Source organism: Lepus europaeus, chromosome 10, assembly GCF_033115175.1.
Source record: "Lepus europaeus isolate LE1 chromosome 10, mLepTim1.pri, whole genome shotgun sequence".
Taxonomy (NCBI): Eukaryota; Metazoa; Chordata; class Mammalia; order Lagomorpha; family Leporidae; genus Lepus; species Lepus europaeus.
Window position 1 is genome coordinate 2,984,496 of NC_084836.1, and position 24,556 is coordinate 3,009,051.

The 24,556-nt window shown below is 58.7% G+C and overlaps 2 protein-coding genes and 1 long non-coding RNA gene across 3 annotated transcripts in view; 1 reads left to right on the plus strand and 2 right to left on the minus strand.

Annotated features, from left to right (window-relative positions):
- The window catches only part of LOC133768260 (tetratricopeptide repeat protein 38-like), a 44,752-nt gene extending 44,485 nt beyond the window's left edge, over positions 1-267 (minus strand). Inside the window, exon 1 of the mRNA XM_062202680.1 lies at positions 231-267. Within this exon, the coding sequence (XP_062058664.1) occupies positions 231-243 (13 nt within the window). The 5' untranslated portion in view covers positions 244-267. The remainder of the gene's footprint in view (positions 1-230) is intronic.
- LOC133768265 (uncharacterized) lies at positions 12-14,518 on the plus strand. Its single transcript, XR_009866934.1, has 3 exons — positions 12-90; positions 11,367-11,476; positions 14,308-14,518. It is a non-coding gene; the product is annotated as an uncharacterized LOC133768265 (long non-coding RNA).
- LOC133768261 (tetratricopeptide repeat protein 38-like) lies at positions 1,329-20,438 on the minus strand. Its single transcript, XM_062202685.1, has 14 exons — positions 20,349-20,438; positions 19,160-19,237; positions 18,333-18,414; positions 16,564-16,735; positions 15,621-15,794; positions 12,787-12,862; positions 9,676-9,795; positions 7,243-7,302; positions 6,210-6,248; positions 5,448-5,529; positions 4,163-4,328; positions 3,303-3,462; positions 3,065-3,138; positions 1,329-2,198 (listed from the first exon to the last, which is right to left on the minus strand). Exons 1-14 carry the CDS (start codon positions 20,379-20,381, stop codon positions 2,105-2,107), a joined length of 1,410 nt encoding a protein of 469 aa, XP_062058669.1. The 5' UTR covers positions 20,382-20,438; the 3' UTR covers positions 1,329-2,104.
- Between the last annotated feature and the right edge of the window lie 4,118 nt (positions 20,439-24,556).

Below are 24,556 nucleotides of genomic sequence, written 5' to 3' on the forward strand. Positions count from 1 at the left end.
CGCAGGGGCCCCGGAAGCGTTGCCCGAGGCCGGAAGGGGACGGTCACCCTAGGGGGCTTCCCGCTGAGAGGGTCTGCGGTCCCGGCTCCGGTGAGCTAAGACTCCGGGGCCCCGGGCCCAGGTGAAGGCGCTGGGGAGCGCGCGAGTTGGGGCCGCGGCCGGGTCATCGGGAGCCAGCGGCTTGGAGAGGCCAGGCCAGGCCGCTGGGTGAGGCCGTCGCCGTCGCTCACCCGTGGCCTGCATCCAGGCGTCAATAGCACCCACGTCAGGTTCTCGAGGCTCCGCCCAGGGCTGGGCGTCACCGCGCGGGGGCTCTGAGTGTCCAGGCCTGCTGGATGCAGGGGGAGGACCCAGGGTTTGCCCGGAGCCACAGCTCCTGCAGGCAGTCCAGGCTGGCAGCTGGGGGTGCGCCCCTCCCCACGGATCACCTCTCGTGGCCGTGTGTGTCCTTCACTGTGACCCTGCGTCGGGGTCGCCATGAGCCCGCTAGCACAAATGGACATGAAATGACAGTGTGGGCCATGCTGCGTGATACCGGGGGCACGGTGCTGTCATAACTGCAGGAGTTCACAGCAGAGGACGAATGTAAGATAGCGAGGGCAGGGGCCGGGGGCCGGGGGCTGCACACCCTCATCGTTCCCAGTGGGGCTGGAGGGCGGAAGGCTTTCTGGAGGGCGACCATGGCTCCCACCTCCTTGGCTAAGTCATGTGTTGCTCGGAAACCCCAAGGGGAAGAAGGAAGGTCCCCCTCGGGATGGGCCTGCCTCCTGGTGGAGACAGCAAAGTCCTATTGTGAATCCCTGTTGCCTCCATCATTGCCCCGCACACCCCAGCTTCTAGAACAGCGTCTGCCCAGGACCCTGCCCCAGGCCTGGCGCCTGGGAACTGCGTACAGGTTCTCATCAGACATAGGAGGAGGAGCCACTCGTGAGGCCAGCATCGCATGTTGGACTTGGTGTAGGAGGCCTGGCGCCTGTGTTCTGATCAGCTCTTGGACTGCATCTGAGAAGGCGCAGAAAACGGCCCAAGTGCTTTGGGCGCCGCCACCCATGTGGGAGACCCAGACCCAACTCTTGTGGCTATCTGGAGAGGGAACCAGAGATGGAAGGTCTCTCTGGCACTCTGCCTTTAAATGAATATTAAAAAAAAAAAAGGTAGAGGAACCACATTATTTTAATTCTTAAAATTTGCATGAGCTTGAGCAAAGCGTGAGGGCCGACTAGGTTCGGAGGCTTCCTCTGCCTGCCCAGCACGTGCCCCCTAACTTCAGTGGGAACTGAGTGCCACCGTGGCACTCAGAGCCCCATTCCAGGAGGCAGAGAGCAGCACAGCTGCTCAGCACACGCGTGGGGACATCAGCCAGGGTGAGGACAGCAAGCAGAGCAGAGCTGGCATTCAGGCGACAGCTCAGGCCTTGTCACAGCCTCGTGTCGGGCTTTGGTTTGTGCCACAGCAGAGCTGCCCTGAATTGCATCTTGTGCCCTCACAGCATTGGACTCCGAGAGGACGGGGAAGCCGTGTCCGATGACAGTTGAAATAGAGGAATGAGCTCCAGTCAGCACCGCCGAATCCACCCTGGGGCCTCCAGGTCGTCCCTGCAGAGCTGGGCAGGAGGCAGTGGGTGCAGCCAGCAGGGCCTGAGGCCAAAGGCAGGGAGGCAGCCAGGACAGGCAGGCCTCTGCGGCTGTGACAACAGAGTCTGTCCAGAGCACCAGGAAGATGGAACCCAAGGAGTTCTCAGGGAGAGGTGGTGGGGGGAGCAGGAGGAGGCCGTGGACAGGACCTGTGTTTGGGAGACTGCTCCCCCGCAGAGCCCACCCTACCTCTGCCCTTCCTCCCAAGCTGGAGCAACCCTGAAGCAGGAGCAAAAGCAAGCCCTAAGAAAACCTAGTTGTAGGCAAGTAGAACACAGCAGCACCCATTGGTTCTGACTGCTTAACAACGCATGCTGGCCCTAAGGTTCTGAATCGCATTTGAGATCTGTGTCCTCCTGTAGAACTGCGGGCTTACAGCAGGTGTTTCCTAAGCTCAGCCCAGAGGGCAGCTGGGCTGAGGCTGGCCAGCCCCCTGCGGAGGTCCTGCAGGCCGAGGTGGCCGGGCGCGCTCACTGCATGAGGTGCGCGGCGGTGGCCTTGCGGATGAGCCGCTCGGTCAGGGGCGAGTTGGGCTTCAGGGCGTCCCGCTCCATCAGAAGGCTCCTGTGGAAACACATCCAGGTTCGGGGGTGGACTCTTCTAGAAGGCACTGCCTCAGCAGGAAGGGAGCAGGATAATCATGGCCCCGTGTTGGCGCACTGGGGGTGGAGGGCCGGAGGGTGTGCTACCACGGCCTTGTGCCTCCCCCCAGACCCATTCCACAGCGTACACTCACCTGCACTGCTCAGGGCCTGGCCCACTGCCTCTGTGTACCTGCCTGGACCGCTGGCGTCCCACAGCAAAGGGACCCTGCAGCCCCGGAGGCCACCCTCCCACAGCACCCCTTTGCCCCCAGGGGTCTGCAATGGCTGGGGCTCCACACAGCTCCCTTCTTTGGGTGTACCCAACTCCCCAGCCCTCCGACTAAGCCTCCCTTTAACCAGACTCACCCCTGGCCTGGTTCAACCTACTTTGCTGTCAGCTCTCAACTGTCACTTCCATGGGGTGCCCTCCTGAGCTCCCTCCCCCTGCTAACAAGAGCCAGGGCAATTCTCTACCATTTTACAAGGAGGGGACATCAGGACAGGGCGCTCCATGCAGCCAGGCCCTGGGTCTGTCTGCTCCCCGCTGCCTCCCACAGCCAGCACAGGAAGGCAGAAGGGAGTCCAGGCACAAAGGAGCAGTAGGAGGCGGCCAGGCAGGAAAGGGGTCAGGGTGTCCCCGGGCACAGCACGGGACGTGCCTGGGGCCCTTGTAGCTCAGCGTGGCGACAGTGGAGAGGGGGCTGGGGAGGGCAGGAGGTTTGACCTGCGTTGGGGAAACAACTCCCCCGCCACAGCCTCACACCTGCAGAGTCGTGGAAGCAGGAGCCACGCTGGCCAGAGGCCCCACCTGACAGGCACATGTACAGGAAGGGGTGCGGGGCTCACCGGGCCACGTTCTTGTGCTTGCTGGAAGTGCAGTTCAGGGCCGCGTGAATCAGTATCTGGTTGAAGACATCTCTCTGGAATGTCAAGGGCAAGTCAGACCCTGCCAGGTGGAGGCACGGAGCTATCACCCCGTACGTGGCAAGACAGTGGCCTGCACCCCAGGATGACAGGCTGCCTGCAGAGGTGCCATGGGACAGAGGAGGCTCCCGGTGAGCCTGGCTGGAGGGGGCAAACCCACCTGGGCATTGCTGCCTCCGATCTGGACGATCCGGTAGCGGATGGGCAGAAGCAGTTCGAGAGCACGGTCGGGATTCCCGGCCTCCGCCTCCACCATGGCCTGGCACAGGGGCAGCCCCACGTCTCGGGCCAGGAGGTGCTGACAGTTCTCCCCCGGGGACCTACCAGCCAAAACGTGCTCTCAGCAGCTGGCACAGCCATGGGAGGGCCCACTCCTCCCTCGGCAGGTGTTTCTGTCAAGTGCCCGGCGTAGGGCACACAGCAGGTGCTTTGGTGGGGTGTGGTGTCAGAGAAGTAGCCCAGTGAGGGGACAGACCATGGCTCTGACCTCACACTCCGCTGTCACCAGCCACCTAGCCCCACACGGGTTCCCCAACTTCTGGCCTCAGAGTGCTCATATGGAAAGTGGACCTGGGAGCTCTGATCTCACAGAGCCACCAGGATTGCAGACAGCACAGGCAAAAGCCTAGCACACAGACTGGGGCCATTCTGTCCCGGGAAGGGAATGGCCGGCAGCCCAGGGTTCCCAGCTGTCAGCCTCCCACAGGAGGCACTGTCCCCGCGTTATAGATGAGGACATAGGTTCACAGCAGAGAAGTGCCTGGCAGAGTCTGTAAGCCCCAGTGACCCACAAGGGAGACTGCCCAATGACACTGACGCTGTCCCGTGGGGTAGGGGAGAGGCCGTTCTGTCCTGGGGCACCCTTGAACTTGGGGATCATACCCCGGCACATGTCCTCCACCCCCAAAGCTGGGCTCACAAGTGAGCCCACACCCTGAGCCTCCCTGGCAGGCAGGGGCAAGCCCCAGCAGGGCCCTGGCACCCCGGTCCTATGGGCAGTGTGGGTGGGGGCCCACGTACTCGCTGGCCTCCTGCAGGGTGGTCAGCAGCTCCTGCGTGGTCTGGGCATCCCGGGCACCCAGCGAGGCCATTAGGAAGTGCGCATCATTGAATAGCAGGACATGATCACGTGTGTACTTCTTCGTTACAGGCAGGACATCCTGCCAGCGCCGGCCCACGGACACTCCTGGGGAAACATGGATGATGCCCAAGGTCCGGCGTGAGTTTCCAAGTTTTTCCACGCCTAGGTCCTCTTCCAGTCTCGTCCCTAGAAGGCCCTATGATGGGTCCTGTTGCAGGTGACAGGCTGGAGGGGCAGGGTTGGTTAAGGCTGTGGATAGTTTCAGCCATGCAGGAGAAGGTTAGGGGTGGCAGGGTCACAGGGTTAATGCAACTCAAACTCTTCCCCCAGCGTGGCCCATACCACCCAATTCTGGAGGGGCCCGGGCAGGATATGAGCCCCAGGCCTCCTGTCAGGGGCCTCCTTGGCATTCCCGCCCACACCCTACCCCGCCACCTGCCTGGGCTCAGCCTCTCCACATCCCGAGGAGCCTCTGCCTCTCAAAGGCTGCTCCAGTCCTGTGCAGAGCAGCCATGAGCGGACCCCACCCCCACCCCCACCCTGGCTGCAAGCCCGCTCGTCACCTGCCCTGCCCACGGCTCCTGCCAGCTCTCAGCCTCCCCACACAGCCAGCCTGCACTGTTCCTAACTGGCCATGGCTTTGGACAGGATGTTCCACTCTGCCTGGTCACCCTACACAGCCTTCAGGGCTCACATTTCATCTCCACCACAAAGCCTGTGTGGAACCTTCCAGATGCAACCTACCTAGGCCCTCATCCTCACACTGTCCTGCTGCCCCAGGGCCTCGCCCAGGCCTGCACAGGTACAGCATTGACTCTGCTGAGCCTGGCCGGGAGAGTACCAGCCTGCATGCTGGGGGTTGCCCAGAAGCGTCCTACAGCCCCCAGGACTGTGGCCAACTCCGTCCAGGCTGGGGTGACAGAGAACTCTGCCATCCCAGGGAGTTGAGACACTCACCCCCATGTTCTGGGAAAGGAGGCTGTGAGGACAGGTGGCCAGATGCCCTCTGTGCCCCAAGGACTGGTGGGCAGCCATGGTGTGGCCGGGCCTCCCTGAGTGGAGCCTGAGGCCCCCTCGCTGAGTAGTGGGAACTGGAAGAAACAGATGTGGCGGCCAGACCTGCTGGTCTCAGAGCATCTACGGAGCCAGGCTGGCGGGTGGCAGCACTGTGCACTCGCTGTGTAGAGGGGAGGTGAGTGAGCCTGAGGGGCAGAGGTGTGCTACCTTCCATCTGAAGGCGGTAGAGCATGGAGCAGGTGTTCACCACGTCCAGCATTGTGCCGCTGGCCTGCAGTCGGGGCAGGATCTGGAAGACAGGCATGACCCTAGCCATACTCTGCAGGTGGACTGATTGGGGACCCAGGGCCAGCCAGGAGCATGTCTGGGTTATGTATGGGGTCTGCCCAGAGTAAACCCTCAGCAAAAGTGTGCCACACTCCGGTCCCCACCACCTCTGCCATCAGGACTGTCACCCTGACTCTGACCAAGAGCTCAGACTGCACCAGGCGCAACAGAGGGCACCAAGTGACCTGGAGAAGCTGCCCCCACTGTGTGCCCGGGAGCATGTGCTGGGCCCTGGCCCATCACCCCTCACCAAGCCTCAGACCAGACTGGCAGGAGACCCCGCTCCAGGCCACACTTCCAGACTCAGCTTTGCTCGGGGTGCCAAGATCCACATCTCACCGCACAGGTCCCCATCGCCTTCATTTCTTCCTACAAAGTCCCAACAACCCCCAAGGACTGCTTCCAGAACGTCACTGATTTTCTCTGGTGCTGAGACCCCAGGCTTTATTTTTAAGGCCTGTGGGGGCACCGAGGACGATGAGGCATGAGACCGCTCTGGGCCAGTCAAGCCCGTGAGGCCTCAGAGAATGCGGGGCTCTGCTCCAGCCGTGTGTTGGCTGCGCCGGCAGAGACCGGCTCCGGTCTGGGAGAGCCTGACGGGCAGTGTGGGCGGGGAGCCCGGTGCGGCCCAGGGGCACTTACGTGGGTGTCGTAGATCGTCAGTGCCGCCTCGTAGTCGCCCTAAAAACAAAGCTCCTATGATGAACGAGGCAAAGCGCAGCCCTGAGAAATGAACAAAACCTCTGCCCGTGGCTGCCACGCGCTGCTGAGGGGTGCGGAGAAGGCGAGGGCAGAGGAGGCCAGGCTGCTGCGAGGGGACCCCTCTGGGAAGGCCTTGTCTTTGCTGGGCAAAGTCAACACAGGTCAGGCACCCCCACCCGAAACTCTCAGCTCCAAGACCTCCAGAATCCAATCCTGTTCAGTGCTGATGTGACACCACAAGTGGAAACTTCCACACCTGACTTCAGCGGACAGGTCCCAGTCAGAGGGCAGACCAGGGGGAAGACGCCCCACAGGCTACCTGTGTCAGCTGTGCAGGGAGCTGCGCTCAGTCCCATCCCAAGACGTACCAGGATGCCCTCCTATGTGCGGATACCCCAGAATCCTCAGTCATCTGGAATCAAACGCCCAGGTCGCAGGCAGTTGGGATAGAGCAGCCAAGGTGGCTGAGCAGAGCTCGCTCTCGCCTCCCCTTCCAGTCTCCTGCCCGCGTTTCCACACTGCGCGTCCCACGTCATGCCAGGTCCTCACCTCCCGGGCACTGATTTCTGTCTGTGGATATTTAGCGAGCGTCCCGCTTTCTCACATGAACAGCAGTGCGGGAAGCACCCTTATGAAAGGGACTCTCCGGGGGGTCACTGGGATAAGGCGCCCGGGGGAGCAGCTCCTGCCCACTCCTGCTGAGAGGTCTCCTGGTTCCTGCAGGGCCAACCCCTGGGGTGGGGGCTGGGCCGTTCACTGTAGCAGGTCTCGGTGGCCCCCGCAAACCACACATGTGACGTGATTCCCAGGACCCAACATGAGGAAAAGGCCGATAGCAACTCAGGCCTGGAAGCCCACCAAAAACCTGGGCGCCATGGGTGCCAGGGCCCTGAAACCTGTGCTACCGTGAGGGCACCCAGGGTGTGACAGCGTCGGCTGGAGAGCAGCTCCTCTCCCCCAGGGGGTCACCTACCTTTTCAATCAGGAATAAAGCCCAGTGCCAGTAATTGTGACTGGCAAGCATGTCCGAGTCCTGGGAGAGAACGAGAGAGTTAGGGAAGCTCCAGGAGTTGCAGAGGAACCAATGCTGCCTCGTGCTGCCACAGGCAGGGCCAGCTCTGGGCGCGGGCAGCTAGGACGCCTGGGTCAACCCAGGAGGATGTGCGCTGGCGTCAGAGCTAAGGCGTGGCTGCAACAGGGCCAGCACAGAGGAAGTTACTTATGGGGCTCCCACTCCCACTTCCTCACGTATGATGCTGTATAGATCGACAAACCCATTTCGCAGAGTGAGAGTATGAGGCCTACTGGGCACCCAGATGGCGCCAAGCACCTGGAGAGCAGGCCTAGGAGCAAGAGTGGTCGTGCTTGGCTTGGGTGTGGACGGCCCTCAGCACGCCGCAGGTTTTGGGTGAGCCCCGAGTGTAGTCAAGTGGCCCCTGAGAGGGAGTTCCAGGCTGGGGAGATCACTGACTGGCGGTTACATCCAGCACCCTAGAACCTGAGACAAGCCTTGCGGGCGAGATGGGCAGAGCACTGACAGCTGCCCCTTCACAGAGGGGCCCACGGGCCTTCCCGGGACGGCTCAGAGTGTAGGGCTCTTGCTCAGGGGCTGAGTGCAGCGTTCCCCAGCTCTCAAGGCCACACTTCTTGCTGACCCAGGATACACAGCTGGTACTGGGCAAACACAGAGCGAGGGCCTGGGGCCTCCACCCCGTAGTATCCCCACCACACCAGCCTGGCCTTCCCTAAGCTGCTTCCTGTTCACGACCCCACCTAACCTGCTAAGAGGAGCTGATGACGCCTCCTGGTTGGCCCACATTTGCCGTGCACCTGGATGCAAGGACAACCTCTCCCTCACTGGCCACCATAGGCCTTGGCTCTGCTTAAGCTGGGCAGGGCCTGGGACAGTCCCCACCTCGACCCACACAGCTGCTCGTCCTTCCAGACTGCAGAGGTTGCCTCCTACAGAGTGCCTTCCCTGACCACTGCCTCACCCCAAGCCCAAAGGGTTCAACGTCTCTTCTGGGTATCCACAGTCTGAGGGATGCCTGTCTCAGGGAGGCCCACGCGCTGCTACGAGGCTGCTCAGTCCACTGACGAGGCCCAGCCAGGACAGAGACGTGTCACGTGGACCCTCATGGGGCGCCAGGGCAGGGCACAGGCCTGAGGCAGGGGCTGCAGTCTTGGCAGACTGAACGCCTGTGGCAAGTGCAGGAGGAGGAGGGGATGGGGCCCTGGGCTGCGCTGTCCTCACCCAGGGCTGTCCAGCCAGGCTGCAGGCTGCCAGAGGCCACAGTGGAGAATATGAAACAGCAGAGAACCCAGACCCCAGCCTTAGCGGCTCCTAATTTATGTGTTGGGACCAAGGGCTTCACAGAGTATAGACGGGGAAATTGAGACTCAGAGGGATCCCTCTACAGAATCAGAGTTCTGGTGGAGGCATATGAATGCATTGGGGGTGAGGCCTTGGCTAGGCCTCCCTGCCCTCACAGCTCCTCCTGAGCAAGACCTGTGCTCATGGGTGCCCCTCACCCCCGTGCATCCTGGGTCCCCCAGAGCCTTCCAGAGCCCACAGATCTGGGGTCCTTAGGAAGATGTACATGTGGATGTCAGGGTCCCAGGCTCTCACTCCAACACCTTGCCGAAGGCCTCTCCCGGAGAAGCCAGGAACCTGCCTTCCTGTAAACCACATCCCAGCGGGAACGCCCCTTCCTCTGCCCACAAGGCTCCTCCTGGATTGGCGCACACACATGGCTGGGCACCTGCGGCTTACTGACAGGACTGGGAGGGGACTGGCCACCTTGGCCGGTGGGGCCCTGGGGAGCCTGCCACAGTGCAGGGGACAGCAGGCCAGTCTGGGAGCCAGAGGCCAGCACAGGGGCGACAGGCACACAGAGAGAAAGGACGGCACTGAGTAGGGAGTGAGTTACCAGCCGGGAGGCCAGGAGTTGGGCACAGGGAGTGGAACAGTGAGGCCACGGCAGGCTCAGGCCATGGGAAAGGGCCTGCAAGGTGGCAGGGGTCTGACTGGGCCCACACCCGTCCTCTGCAGGCCCTGACCCTGAACGCACCCTGCAGATGGCCAATGCCCCATCACCTCCACTGTCCACACCCTCAGCTACACTGTGACACCCTGAGGCCACCTCTGTGCTCCATGCTGGCAGGAGGGCCAGCTCTGGACCTCATAGGTCTCACCCAGTGGGGCTCTTGTCTTCATGGTAATTGTATGATGTATTCCTTTTACAGCCAAGACCAATTTTAGAAACTTCCACCAACAGGTGTTCAGAGGTGCTTCGTAGCCATGGGAAGCATGACAGAAATGTTTCCAAGCACACGCGTGAACTCCTGTGCCTCAAGGACACCGCCTGAGTTCCCCGTGCAGGTGGCCGGGGGGTGAGAACCATACCTTCCAGTGCGCCTCTGAGTGCTGCATGAACTCCAGACCCTGCTGCACCTCTGCTCTCATCTCGTGGATGTGGGCCATGGTGTGCACTGACCACGCATCCGTCGGGGTGATAGACAGAGCCTGCAAGCGGGTGAGACAGCGTGGGTCAGTCAGGCTGCCTGGCCAGGACGCAGCACGTCTCACACAGGCCTGGGCTCCAGCTTGGAACCATCACAACCCCAAGGCAGCCCATGTACACATGCGTAGGGCACACCAGCACAGGACACCGCGAGGCAGAGGCGTGACTGGCCCAGGGTACACAGCTGGGATGCAGCAGAGTCTCCAACGCCGGGGCTCATCCCGGGAACCCACAGCCTCCTGTATACTGCTGAGGCTCCTGCATCTGGCCTCAGTTTCCCTCCAGTGAAGGGGCCCGATGATGCCTTCCACTCAGGGCTGCATGGAGAAGTGGACACTGTCCAGGAGAGCTTGGTGGGGACCTTCCAGTGCCCCTCAACTGGGGGCCTCTCCACTAACAGATGGGCACCCACCGGGGGCATCCTGGTGCTGACAGCACTGCTGTTGAGGTTGGCAGCCGCTCACATGCCCAGAGAGGCAGGCAGGACCGGCGAGTGAACCTAGCCTCACAGCAGCATGCCGCCTCTGCTCCCGGGGTCAGCTCATGTTTACCAAGCACCCACTAGGTGCCAAGCACAGGGAAGTAGACGGACACTCACTGAAGTCCCACAAACTGGCCCATGCCAGGTCCCATCTCAAATCTTGGGCTTCCATCCCCCAGCCTGCTGTCTCGGTCTCCCCCAGCTAGGTGGTGTGCAGCTTGCTCTGTACTGCCAACTGCTGCCTCCATGCGTCCTGTCCTTCCTCATCAGGACACAGACAGGAAGTACGTGGGTCTGTAGGGAGCGGGGGCACCGCCTGGTCTGGAGCCCTGGGTGCCGGACACCGGAGAGGGTGAGGGCTGAGTCCGAGTAGACTGGGTGTGGCCCTGTTGGGCACACAGCTCTCCCACAGGGCAGACCAGAAAGGCTGCATTTCACAGCTTCCATTGGCTTGCCCCACTCCTGCTCTGACATGAGCAGGGACTGACCAGTGCCCTCCCTTGCCTAGAGTCCTCCCAAGTGGCCCCTAGGCTCCCCCTCCCAGCACGTGCTGATCCAGCCCAGCTGCCCAGCTCTGGCCTCTCAGGCTTGCAGCTTCCCGGCCAGTACCCATTACGCCCCCCGCCCCACAACGCCAGCCTGCCTGGGACTGCCCCGCTGGGTGTGCAGACACACAGCCCCATGGCTGCCCGTGCGGCTGCTCCAGTCCTACATGGCTCCTCACTGTCCAGGAAGTCCGCCTTCCTGCGTGGAAATCACCTGGGGGAGCCATGTTGGGCGGCAGTGAGGGAGCATCGAGGGGGCTGTTCTGCCTCTCCCTGCCACTTGTGTAGCCTCCGTCTACCTTGTGGCTGCCCTCTGGAGGGACCTGCCACATCCGGTGTACCACGGCCACCCTTGTCCACGCTCTCTGACTATCCTGCCCGCCCCCAGGTGCTCAGGCGGATACCACATAACAGGAGGGACTGGCTGCTGAGACCCTGAGGGGCCTTCCTGGGTCTACTCTGGGAGGGTAGTGCCTGGTCACCCATGTCTTGGAAGTAAAATCACCAGGAAGCCACTCCAGTCCTTGACCTCTGACTTGACTTGCAGACAAAGGAGCTGTGGCCCTGATCTCCAGCCTGGGCTCTGATTCTGTGATGTGAAGACCTCCAGGGGTGCTATCTACTAGGGGTGCTGAGGAACACCAGGGCGACAACAGGGTAAGAGTCCTGACCTTGTCACAGGGAGGCTGGGTCTGGTCTTGGCAGCTTCAAGGTCCCTGTCTGGTCAGGAGGCCTTAGAGAATCTGGCTCACCTCTGACCTTGTGGCCTTGGCCTCTCTGAGCAATGGCAAAAAGGCATCACATGGACAGAGTGTGAGTGACAGCAGGTGCATTTGGAGACCCCAGCCTGAACCAAGAGCAGCAGCTGCCCCCGGGGCCTCAGTGTCCACTCCTCTGAGGAGGGCAGAGAGGACGAGGTGCAGGCTGCAGCCTGTCACTTGTTCTGGGCCCATGCACAGAGCAGCATCCACCGTACGTGGTGCCAACCCTCATGCCACAGGTGGGGGCCGCAGTCCGGGACCAAGGGCTGCTGGGAAACGCCCAGTGGATGCCACATTGTCCTGCCTGCTGGACCACAGGTGAGCACCCTGACCTGGGGGATGCTCTAGGGCAGGGCTCGGGGCAGCTCTGTGGAGAGGTGAGTGAAGCCCTGGCTACAGCGCCAGCATCCCACATTGTCCTGGCTGTTCTGCTTCCTCTCCTTCCACATGCACCTGGGAGGGCACAGACGATGGACAAGTACTTGACCCCTGCCACCCTCCTGGAAGACCCGCATAGAGTTCCTGGCTTCTGGCTTTGGCCTGGCCTAGCCCCAGCTGCTGCTGGCTTTGGAGAGGGAGCCAGCAGATGGAAGAGATCTCTTTCCCTTCTCCCAGGCCCTGTCCCTGTCCCTCTCCAACTCCGTCTTTGTTTCTCTGTTGCTCTGCCTATCAAATAAATCAATCTTTGGAAAAGGTGTGTGTGGTGGAGGAGGGTCTAAACCATGCAGGAAGCAACAAGACCCCCAGTTCAGGCCCAGCGGGCATCAGCCTCCGTCCCTGACCTCTGTGCAGCCTCTGAGCCTCGTGTGCAGTCAGTGATGCTGAGAAACGTGAAGCTCAAGGAGGAAGGTTTACATCCGTTCCCCACACTGTCCCAGCAGTGCCGAGCGTAGGCCCTGGAAGCCGACAGAGCTGGTGGGAGCACAGAAGCCCCGAGTGCAACCCTGAGCCAGGGGCTGAGCAAAGCCTCCCACCTTCAGCCCCTCTACTGTAGGCCTGGGCTGTGGCTGGCCAAGGGGCGTGGCTCTGAGGCCACAGAGGCACAGGGAGGCAGGGGTCAGCTTTCTGCCTGGGGCAGCTACTGGCACTGCAGCGAGCCCTATGCTTGGGGACCTTCAGGGGACAGGTCAGGGTCAATCAGCGGGTGGCCCCCTATATGGCCACTCTCTCAAGGCCAGTGCTTTCTTGAAACAGTTGCCTACTTACCTCTTTGGCAAGCTTTTCCGCCCGATCGTAGAAGTTGGTTTCCATCAGTCCAAAAGAATAGATGCCTTTCACATAGCTAAAGACAGAGAAAACAAGTCACCTCAAAATACAATAGGACAGGCGGGGAGCACTGCTCTGTGCCCTCCAGTACATAGGCCAATGTCCCAACACCAGAGAACCGTGACAGGACCCTGTTAGACTCAGGCTTTGCAGAATCTGCCATGTTAAGATGAGGGCACACTGGACTGGGTGGGCCCCAGTCCGTGACTGTGTCCTAAAAAGGCCATGAGAACACAGAGAAGGAAGATGGTGGTGAGGAAGCAAAATCAGCTGGGACAGCCACAAGCCTGAGCACTCCAGGGACCCAGCCAACAGCAGGAGCTGCAAGAAGCCGTCAGGCCCCCCGCTGAGCATGGGGTAGGTTTTGGGCTACAGCACACAGGCAGGTGCACCCCAGCTGCTCTGAGTGCCATGCTGTGGACACCATTACAGCTGCGTTTCAACTCTCCATGTTCCCACTGCTGAGGGGATAATGAGGTTCGTCATCAGAACCATAACAGAGCAGGGCCCGCCTGGATTAGTGCCCTCCCACCCCCTAGTCACAGCACAGGGTCTCCCTCCACCCCACCCCTGCCCCATCTGGTGAAGCCCCCATGGTGGAACAGCCGAGGACTGCTCCCTGGGAAGCTCTCCTGGCTGGGGTCTGTCTGTGGCTCCTCCTTTGCTTCTGCAGCTCAGCTCCCAGCCTCTGCCCAGCTGGACACGCCCACTGCACAGCCAGGCTCCTCCCCAGGCCAGGGGACCTGGGGCCGGGACCCTGTCTACTTCACTCTCACGGGCCCAGCCAGGATGGGTCTGACTTCCCTTGCTCAGGAAATGCACACCCCCATCTCACCCGTCACACTGACAGCCGGGACCCCCAGTGCTCACACAGGATAGAGGCGTCCTGCCCGTGGCTTTCCGGCCAAGGGGAAACAAGACTGACGCTGGCGTCTGCACGCTGGATGTTATCTCTGCTCCCGTGCGAGATACAGATCCGACTCGCCGTTCACAGAAGCATATTCTAGAACAGCCCCTTCCAGACGGCTAACTGCATGGTAACTATGTAAGCTCTGTGAGGTCATTCACTGAGCGCTTTCTGGGTTATTTATTAAGTGCTACTGTGTATCAGGTCCCAAAAGTCCCCTGTGGTGGTCAAGTTCCTATGTCCACTAGGCTGGACCACAGAACTCAGATTTCTGTCCAAACACCAGTCAGGTGTGGCTGAGGCAGTAAGTTGTTCGAGGGGCTGACATTGAAATCAGTGTTCTTTTGTTAAAGTGGCTTCTCTCCACAGTGTGGGGGGTCCTCACCCCATCTGTAGACAGACTGAGGGCTCCGGAAACCAGGATTCTGCCTCCAGATTCAAGTCTCTCCCGTCAGAAGGCCAGGGCTGTGGTGCTGCAGGTTGAAGCCCTGGCTGCAGTGCTGGCATCCCATATGGGCACCAGTTCAAACCTAGCTGTTCTGTTTCCAATCCAGCTCTCTGCTATAGCCTGGGAAAGCAGTGGAAGCTGACCAAGTCCTTGGCCATGCACCTGTTTGGGAGACTGGGAAGAAGCTGCTGACCGGAAGAAGCTCCTCGCTCCTAATCAGCTCAGCTCTGACCATTGTGGTCATTCGGAGTGAACCAGTGGATGAAAGACCTCTCTCTCTCTCTCTCTCTCTCTCTCTCTCTCTCTCTCTCTCTCTGGCTCTGCCTCTCTCTGTAAATAAATCTTAAATAAATAAATAAAACTCTTTAAAAAAAAATGAATCGTAGAAAACAGAAAAGTCTCTCCTGCCAGCATCCGTAGGAAATGCACTCCCGCCGCCTGCACTCCAGAGGGCTAACGTGTCAGCCCCAAGATCACACGAGTCTGTACAATAAATCGTTCAGGGGCTGGCGTTAGCCACAGGGAAGACACACGTGTCCACGTCACCATGCCTGGTTTGAGTCCCAGCTCCACTCCTGACTCCAGCTTCCTGCATATGTGCACAGGGAGGCACCAGGTGATGGCTCAAGTTGGGAGGTCCCCTCCACCCAGGCGGGAGACCTGGAGTCCACAGCTGCTGGATTTAGCTCTGTTCCAGCCCTGGCCTTTGGGGCATTTGGGGAGTGAACCGGCAAGTGGAAATCTCGGCCTGTGTCTCTGCCTCTCAAAAATTAACAATCTTTCAGCCCCTCTCCTCCATGTCCAGCTGATCCAGCCTCTAGGGGGAGCCCCAACACAGACTCTTTAACCTGCTTGAGCTCACAACCTTCCTGTGATCAAGATGTGAGGGAGTGGCTCGCGTGTGCTGGTTGTGCAGGGACAACCCAGCCTCCTCCTTTCCCCAAGCATCAGCAGGACTGTGCTTCCTGGTCTCCTGTGGGAGGCCCTGGTCCCGTGACCAGTTGTGGCCAAAGACAAGAGCCATCGGTTCTCTCGTTCTGGGTACTTAACTGCCAGGGGGAGCCCCTCTTTAGAGCTCTCTTCCCTTAGGGACTGGGGTGTGCAGAGGACAGTGGCTTCCACAGCTGGGACCCAGGAGGGCGACAAGGATGCGGTCCCAGACCCTCAGCCCTGCTAAGGTGGAAGTGCAGCATGGGTGAGAATGCTGCATGAATTCTGGGATGTACGTCAGTGCGTCCTGATACAGAAGGTGTGAGTTCATTCTCAGGATCAGGTGGACATCCAGTGAGGCCTTGAGCGGCAAAGCAGCGGAGAGGAGCAACAGTGGCCTCACGAAGGCGCGGCAAGGCCGACAAGCTGCCACCATTGTTGCAGGGAGGGATTAATGGAAGGCAATGACGCGGTTTCCACCGCACATACCTGCTCAGGGGGACATCTGGTGACCAGAAGGGGTAAATTCGAGCAACGGAATCTCGCATCTGATCTTGGTAGCCCAGGTAAAAATAGGCATCATGGGAGAATCTAAGGGCCAACATATCCGTCGGGTGGTCCTGGAGAATCTGTTCCCATAGGGCACAGGCCTTCGGGAAGTTCCTGGAAGCCAAGAGGAGCTCTCAGCACCACTGAACACAAAGCCTCCACCCCCAAGCATAAAACACATTCCACGTCATAGACTGCACTGGATTGGCTTAAAAATAACAGCTTCTAAGCTAGAAAGTGGCTCAGGACATTGAAAACCCAGTGAGGAATCTTCCTGCCTGGTTAAAGGAAACAAACAGTCTCAATAAGTTGTCAGAGACAATTTCACGTGTGACCAGCAGTCAGCTGCAGGGAGTCTGGGCTGGAATCACCCTGTGTGGACTCACTGAGCAGACCCCGCGAGATGTCCCCGCGTCGGGCTCAGCACCCCCGAGCTCCTGCAGGGTCACCAGTGGCGTCACACCTGCTGAGTAGGCACAGGCACTGCCGTTCCCGGGGAGTGAGGGTCAGTGGTTGGCAGGGACAGGAATCTGGAAGGCAGCAGCAGCGCGCCCAGGGGTGTGTGGGAACCAGGAGCACATGCACAGATGCTTCCTGCCCTCTTGTGGACATTTCTACCGTGCGGTTCCATTATTTCAGTAACGAAACTAATACCTCATTGAGGTCATGAAACAAAACGAGTGACTGGGACACTACATTGGGAATCTCAGCCCAGCCCTTGCTCGTCAGGCATCGACTGCACAGGCAGGACGCAGCCCTGACCCAGGTGCTCTCATGAGCTGGGCTGAGGATTCCCCTGGGGCCGCATGGGGACAGCCTGAGGCACCCCCAGCCCAGCCCGGGTTCACCAATCACAGACACACAGCCCTCAGAGGCCCCTCACCCATTGGCAAATGTCTCCACGGCAGACACGTGCAGCTGCTCCCGCTGGGTCAGGGCCTGTGCTTTCGACACGTCCACCATGGTCTTCACGGCCAGGTCCAGCTCTTTGTCCAGCTGCCTGGAGCTTCCGGTGCCAATCAGCCTGAGGCCGGCAGAGATGGCATGGCCCATAGCTGGCAATAGGATGGACACAGTTGGGGATTCAGATGCTTTGGCTCGCCCAGCCCAGCCCAGGCCTCACCCAGAGTGCTAGCGGGTGAATGCCAGGCAGCAGGCAGGCAGAGTGTTGGGCCTCTGTCAGCAGCCCACAGCCACAGCCCAGTTGACCCTCCCAGTGCAGTGCTGGGTTCGACCATCCTGAAGCATCCACACGTACTTGTCTAATGCATGCATTCTGGGGAAAGGCAATGTCTAAAGCACCGCCCCCACTTCTCCGGGTTCGGCCCAAGGCTGTGATCGGTACTACGACCCCGCACAACCTCCCGGAGTGAGCTCAGTGCATGCTGATCAGCAGCTGTTCCAAGGCGGTCCATGCCCACAGACGCCACCTCCATCCTGTCTGGCTGCTCTCCCATGCAGAGATCAGGGGTGGGGGAAGGGCAGGCCCAGGACCCTGCAGCAGCCCCCAGGGCTAACCTGGGCTTCCCAGCACCCAGCTGGAGAAAGGGAGGGACTCAGCCACGGTACTATGGTACTGTGACCCCCAGGTGGGCCCTGCGGTGCTGCTGCTTTCTTTTCTGTTAAAGATTGATTTCCTTATTACAAAGCCTGGCAGAGAGAGAGGAGTGATAGAGAGCAGGAGACAACTTCCATCCACTGGTTCACTCCACAAATGGCCACAGCAGCCAGCACAGGACCCAGCCAAAGCAAGCAGCCAGGAACTCCATCCAGGTCTCCCGCGTGGGGGCAGGGATCGAAGTACTGAGCCATCACATGCTGCATCCCAGACGCATTAGCAGAGTGCAGAGTCGCCAGGACTGGAGCCAGTGCTCCACGATGGCCCGTGGGCATCCGTGGCGGCCTGGCCCACTGTGCCACAACACCTGCTCCTGGCTGCTGCTGCTGACAGGGCTCCAGGTCTGCTCAAAGAGCTGCGGGCTCTCCCCACTCCGGGGAGGCTGGGCTCAGCTCTCCTCGGTCCCCCACGGTTCTTTCCCGCTGTCGTTGCCCAGGGTGTATGAGGCCCCTGCCTTTGGTCTGACCAGTCTACACTGGACGGGAAGCGGGTCCCTGCCTCCCTGCTCTCCCCTCCTAACCTTATCCTGCCTGGGGCTACAGAACACACCATTCTGACCTTCCCATGGCTGCGGGGATGCCAGCCTCTCACCCACTGGTTGCCCTGCCCAGCTGCATGGGTGAGGCTCATTGGCCCTGGGCCATGGATACAGTTCAAACTTCCTGTGTTCCAGGGATCCACGCCTTGGACTGGTTCACCTTGCCCAGTGCCAGCCCCTCTGCCAGTGTGGTGGCTTTGGAACTGTCTTGCCCTCATGACCCACGGTTTCCTCGTCTGAGAAAAGGGATCAGCTCCTTCCATGCAGAAGAGACAGCATTTAGAGCAAACAGTCGAAAACCACCTCTGTAGAGGTCACCACCAATCAGGAGCAACTGTTATCTCAAACACACCGGAGGCGTGGTCTTCCTCCCTCTGTGCATAGAGTGGCCAGGTCGACCCCCCATCCCCAGCCGCCTGGGTCCCTGCAGTCAGGGAATGCGAGAGGGGCTGCGTCCTGGAAGCCGGGCCCTCAGCCCAGGGGAAGTGTTGCTCACCGAAGTTCGGATCTGCTGCTCTGAGCCGCGCCAGGCAGCCCTCGATGCCGCCAAGACTCTTGTCATTGGTCCACGTTACATACTGAAATACAAGGGGCCACAGTCGTCCACGGATCTGCATGTTCACCTTTCTACAACACTGAGTGCAGGCAGGTGGGGTGGGGTGATGTCGTTAAACAGTCTAAACAGGCAGAACACAGCAGTGGCCTGGCTGACGACATTGCATCACCTGTATGCTTCTAGAAACTTCTGAGCCCTCATGTTCTACAGATGAGGTCAGCATGTAGTGGTCTCACTGCTCACGCAAAGGCCAGCTGTGGCCACTGCCCTGGCCTGTTCAGACCCAGGTGCATCCTGGTTCTGCCTCATCTCACTGGACAAATCAAACTCAATGAAGTTCAACTCTGAGTCTCTGTGTCCCCATCTGTCAATCAATCCAGTTAGACCTTACTCTGAGACCCCCTACTAGCTCTAAACCAGAGGATCCTTCAGTCACGCAGAAAAGCCAGGAATGTGACGAGGGGCCGGCCCGGCCACAGGTGAGACAGCGTCCCACAGGTGAGCCCCAAATCTAAATGGCAGAGCCCACATGAAACCCTCAGTAGGCACTCATGGGAGCCTGTGGGGGCCCAGAGCCCTCCAAGCCACCCCCAACCGGCCCACTGCTGCCCACCCACCTCTGGGGTCCTGGGAAAGGAGGGTGAGTGCAGGGGGGTGGGGGTGGGCTGGCATTCTGTTGCTAGAGCGCAACTTACAAAGCAATCACCAAGTCAGAAAACCTCCCCAGAACCTTCACGGAGGGCAAGCGTTTCTCCAGGGGGGCGTACCTGCGTCAGAGTGGCATCAAACAGCTTGCAGGCTTCGTTGCTTGTGGTGGAGAGCGGCAGCCCGGCATCCTTCCAGGCCTATGCACAAAGAGGGGGCAGCCCGGCTTCAGTCTTGGACACAAGGAGCCCCAGCCCCTGCCCCCTGCAGACCTCCAAACGCCTAGCAGTGGTGCAGGGCCAGGCTTCCGTGAGACCATGAAACTCAGCTCTGTGCTTGGGATGGGATGGATACTGACCCTGACTCACACCCACCAGTATCCGGGGAACAGCTGTGTGCCCTCGGGCAAGACGCTGCCTCTCAGGCCCCTGTAGCACTGCCCCTCTGTAGCACAGGCCCAGGGGGACCCAATGGAGGGACCTGGACATGCCGGCCTGGGAGTCCTGATCACCAGGGTTTGGGAGGTGCTGTCCTGGCAGAAGAGGAGTCTGGTGCTAAAGTGCAACTTGGAGGGGCGCTGGTCCAGCCGGCTGGGCTGGCGGGGTGCACACTACTGCCGTCACCAACTCCATCCCTGGATTCTCCACTGAGGCAGAGCCTCAGGCCTCAAGGTGGTCAGACCCGGTCACAGGAAGGGCAGTGTCGGCCAGGGGCTCACAGTCCAGAGACTCCCTGGGCAGAGGGAATGCCCTTTAGCCTGTCCAGAGGGCCCAGCATAGGACTTGCGTGGCTGTGGGCCAGCTGCCTGTGCCCTCTGACCTCAATCTTGCTCATCTGCAGGGTGGGCTCAGGCTCCTGCCCTGGGCAGAGCTGAAAGAGACTCTCCCTGTCACTGGTTGTCCCCTCTGTACCCGGTCGCGCCCAGGTACTGTGGTCTTCCCCAAGTCCGAGAGCCGCACGGGGTCTCCCTCGGTGGGTCGCCAGAAGGGCCCCCAGTCCCTTTCTCCCTTCCTGGGTGCAGCCCCGGCATCCAAGGATCTTCTCAGGAAATACTGCGATCTTTCCCAACCCCAGGGAACGCCGTTGGCCACTCGGTGGGGGTCCCTGGATAGTCCCCTGGCCTGGCCTGGGTGCACTCAGGCACTGCCCTCACACCCCACATAACTGCCCGGTCCCACGGTGTCTGCCGGCCTGTGGCTATCCACGCTCCAGGCCTGACCTTGGGTCGCTCTCAAGCTGGGTTCCACACCGCCCGACCACCCCGGCTCAGCAAGGGGCCTGGGCCACTGACTATGGGCGGCCACCGCATACCTGGCAGTCGCGCAGTGGAGAGGACGTGTTCATGGTTGCAGTTCCAGGATCCAAGTGCAGCCTCAGCCTTCTGAGGGAGGGGGTGGAGCATGGGAGGGGGCGGGGTCCAGGGCGGAGGGGCGGGTCTGGTCACAGACCACAGACACGGGGCTGGGGCTCCTAGGGGCACCCTTGGCCTGAGGAGACCAGCACACACTGGTTCCCCTGTAGGACTGCCAGCCTCTGCCATCAGACTGGCAGACTCCCCTCTGCTGGGGGCCCTCGGGGGAGATGGCTGCAGTCAGAGTTCCTTGAGAGTAAAGGGGGCCCCAGACCTCTTTCCCTCTGCCCCTGGACCTTTGCTCCCCCAGTTTAATGCACACCCCCTCCCCCGCGAGCAGCAGTCCAGTGAGGAGTGCGAGCGTGGGGTGCTGTGTGCAGCTGGACGTCCTGTTGCTGATGGACTTCTTGGGTTAGTTTCCACTCTCAGAAATACTGCGCTAAAACCTTCCTGTTGGGCTGAAATTCTAAACTCCTTATAAGGAAACAGGAGCGCACCGTCCTGATCTTGAGTGTGGCTGTGGATCCTCAGACGTCACACCTAGAGGATGAGCGACGACAGAAGGAGCAGACGGACTTCATCAGATTTTAAGCCTTGCTTCCTCCCAGGGCGCTGTCAGCAAAGTGAGAAGAAAAGGTGCAGAACGGCAGCAAGATTTGCATCCAGGACACATCTTCAACTCTACAACTTGGCACCACGGCGACAGCCGGCCCGACTAAGCTGGGCCAGCGACTGGGACCCAAAGAGAAACATGTTCAGCGTCGTGCTTTGTGGGTCTGTCCATATAGCTGCTAAGTGAAGGCAGCCAGTCACAAAGGGCCACCTGCTGCGTGCCTGCATTTACGTGAACCGTCCCAAGTAGCCCATAGCACAGACAGTAGGCTGAGAGCCAGGGCTGGGCGCGGTGGTGGGGGGAGATGCTGGCGGGCGTGGGGTTTCCTTCTGCGGCGATGAAAATGGTTTACAACCAGATAGAGCTTCAGTGTGGTGGCACAGCAGAGTGAGCCACCGCTTGGGACACCCACATCCCATATCAGAGTGTTGGGTCGACTCCTGGCTACCTTAGCCTCCCTGGCCCCTGTGGGTGACCAGGATGAGTGAGCAGATCTCGACTGTGAAGACAGAGAGTGGACATCGTCCCTCCCCGCCCCCTGCCTGCTCACATTCCCGGGAGAGGCTGGTTCTTTAGCAGCCCTTGGATAAAAAGTGCACTTTTGTTCTTCCTTTAAAAATGACTTTTTCTCTTTCTTTTTTTCTCCCCAGGTTGAAGATTTCCAGGCCATGTAGCGGTCAAGGTCTACCGGCCTACTCACTTACTTCTGCTCCCTCAGCTCTGGCCCTGCCCTCTCCCCAGCCACCTCTGACTCCCAGGGTGCAAGTGAAGAGGCAAGGGGGAAAGGCAGGACACTCCTGCTTGGTGCCCTCTGGTTGTTTGCACTGGGTAGCTAAGCTGACTCTTCCTTGGGGCCCACTCAGGGTCTCACTGAGAGCCTCACCTATGGTCCATCACTTAGACGTCCTTAGCCCTGGGTTTCCAGTCCCTTTAGCCCAACCCCACAAGCTCACCACCCCGCAGAACACCCTGGACTGCTCCTAGGCCAAAGGGAACACAGGCGCCCTTTGCTCTGGGCAGCTGAGGGTGTGGCCTTCCACACCCAGCCTGGCTCCCACTAATCTCTTAGGGCCATGCCACCAGGGCACACCCGAGCTAAAATCCCATGGCAAGCCCAGCACCTGGCTGAACGGTTTCGGCCCCCACCCTAGCTACCCTGTAGCTTGGCCACTCCTCCTGCATGTGCTGTGAACCTAGGCCTCCCATGCCACTTCAGTGAAATCCCAGGCCATCCTCACTAAGGAGGGTGGCAGTCCTTAGCGTGTCCATCTGCCACCCCCTCAGCTATTAGTAGTTTCAACATTCTCTTTCCTTTACCCTTAAACCTTGTCCTCAGTTTTATTCCACACTGGGGACAGGGTCACAAACTCAAACAGAGTCAAGACCAGCTCATGTTCTGCCAGCACCATGGCCTGTCCCCTCTATTTCTCTGGACCCTCCTAACTGCTCACCTGTACCCTGCTTCCCACAGGGCAGTATCATGCTTGTCAAATGAAAATCAGATCAGGCCGTCTCCCTGCTCAAAGCCCCTGAAGGCTTCCCACCTCACGAGAGAGAATAGTGAAATGTATGGGGTCCAGCATTGTGGCCCAGTGGTTTAAGTCTCCTCCCGCGACACCAGCATCCCCTATGGGCAAATGGTTCGAGTCCTGGCCATTCCACTTCTGATCCAGTTCCCTGCTAATGGCCTGGGAAAAGCAGTGGAAGATGGCCCAAGTGCTTGGACCCCTGCCACCCACACGGGAGACCTGGAACAAGCTCCTGGATTTGGCCTGGCTCAGCCCTGGCTGTTACTGCCATCTTGGTGAAAAGAGATCTAAGTCTCTCTCCTCCGTTTCTCCCTCTCCCCTTATAACTCTGAATTTCAAATAAACAATTTTTTTTTAAAAAAGTGTGGAATGGCTGATGCTAAATGAATTAATGGGAGGATGAATGTAAAAAAAATTAGTGGTGAAAATGAGAAAACAGGGGCCAGCCCTGTGGCTTAGTAGGTTAAGCCTCTCTCTAAGGCACCAGCCTCCCATATGGGCACTGATTCAAGCCCCGGTTGCTCCACTTCAGACCATGCTCCCTACTAATGGCATGGAAAAGCAGGGGAAGATGGCCAAAGAGCATGGGACCCTGCACCAATGTGGGAGACCTGGAAGAAACTCCTGGCTCCTGGCTTTGGATCAGTCCAGCTCTGGTCATTGTGGCTTTTTTGATTCAGGGATATAGAATCTCTCTCTTTCTCTCTGTCTCTCCTTTTGTCTGCAATTCTGCCTCTCAAATATTTAAATCTATTACAGAAAGAAAACAGGAGCCAGAACTGTGGTGCTAATCTTTGAAGGAAATAAGAAATTAAAATTAAAATTAAAATTAAAATTAAAAAAAGCAAGCAGTACACCTAAACCTAAGGCTAGGCATGCAGCCTAAGCATCCCACATTGTGCTGGTTCAAGTCCTAGCTGCTCCACTTCCGATTCAGCTCCCTGCTAATGTGCCAGGGAAAGCAAAGGAAGATGGCCCAGTCCTTGGGCCTCTGTGCCTATCTGGAGTTGTGGAAGAAACTCCAAAGCATGGCCTTTCTCCTATCATTGCAGCCATTTGGGGGCTGAAACAGCAGATGGGAGATCTCTCTCTTTCTGCCTTTCAAATAAATAAACTAATATTTTTTAAAAATAAGAATTTAAAATTAAAATAAAAAAAATCAAGTGGCAGATTAGAGCTAAACCTAAGCCTATCAATCAGTACTTTCAATGGTGGTGATATGAATCCTCAAAAGGTTGATTGGGTGAAAAACTAAAACTCTAATAAATGTTGTCCACAAAAGGCCACTTTAAATGTAAAGGCATAAATATGTTGAAAGAAAATTAATGAAAAGACATTTATATATATATATATATATACATATATATATATACATATATATATATGAGTGTGTGTGTGTATAAATATATCTCCAATCTAACCAGTATGCATAAGAGAGCAAGTGTGGCTCTTTCATTATCTGGTAAAAAAGATTTTGAAACCAAGATTATTATCAAGATAGAAATAATTAAGAGGGGGAAATTCACTAGGAAGACATAACCACAAATATTTTACACGTAACAGAGCCCCAAAGATGCAGCAAAAATGGACAGGACTAAAGAACAAGGGAGACACCTTCACAATCATAGCAAGAAACTAGCCTGTCAGCAAATAATAGAAAAAACCCAGAAAAGACGGAGTCTGAGCAACACGACCAGCTACCTCACCTAACGGAACCCTCCAATTTATAACATACTAGCACACTTCAAAAAGGTCTCGGAGGGCAGGTGTTTGGCCTAGTGGTTAAGACCCCCACACTCTGGTAAGAGTGCCTAGGTTTGAGTCCTGCCTTGAGCTCTTGACTCCAGAGTCCAGTGCAGACGCTGGGGGGCAAGAGTGATGGCTCACGTGGTTGGGTTCCTGCCACCCATGTGGGACACCTGGAGTGAGTCTCCAATTCCAGCCAGTGAGGGCATTTGGGGAGTGAACCAGTGGATAGGGGCTGTCTCTAATAAACACACTTTGAATTTTTGAATTGCTTTAAACT

Coding starts and splice junctions, on each gene's coding strand:
- LOC133768261 (XM_062202685.1), bottom strand. CDS start 20,381: ATGAACACGTCCTCTCCACTGCGCGACTGCCAG. Junction 16,736..18,332: donor AGCAGCAGATCCGAACTTCG/GTGAGCAACACT, acceptor TCCTATTGCCAG/CTATGGGCCATGCCATCTCT. Junction 3,463..4,162: donor ACCCTGCAGGAGGCCAGCGA/GTACGTGGGCCC, acceptor TTTGGCTGGTAG/GTCCCCGGGGGAGAACTGTC.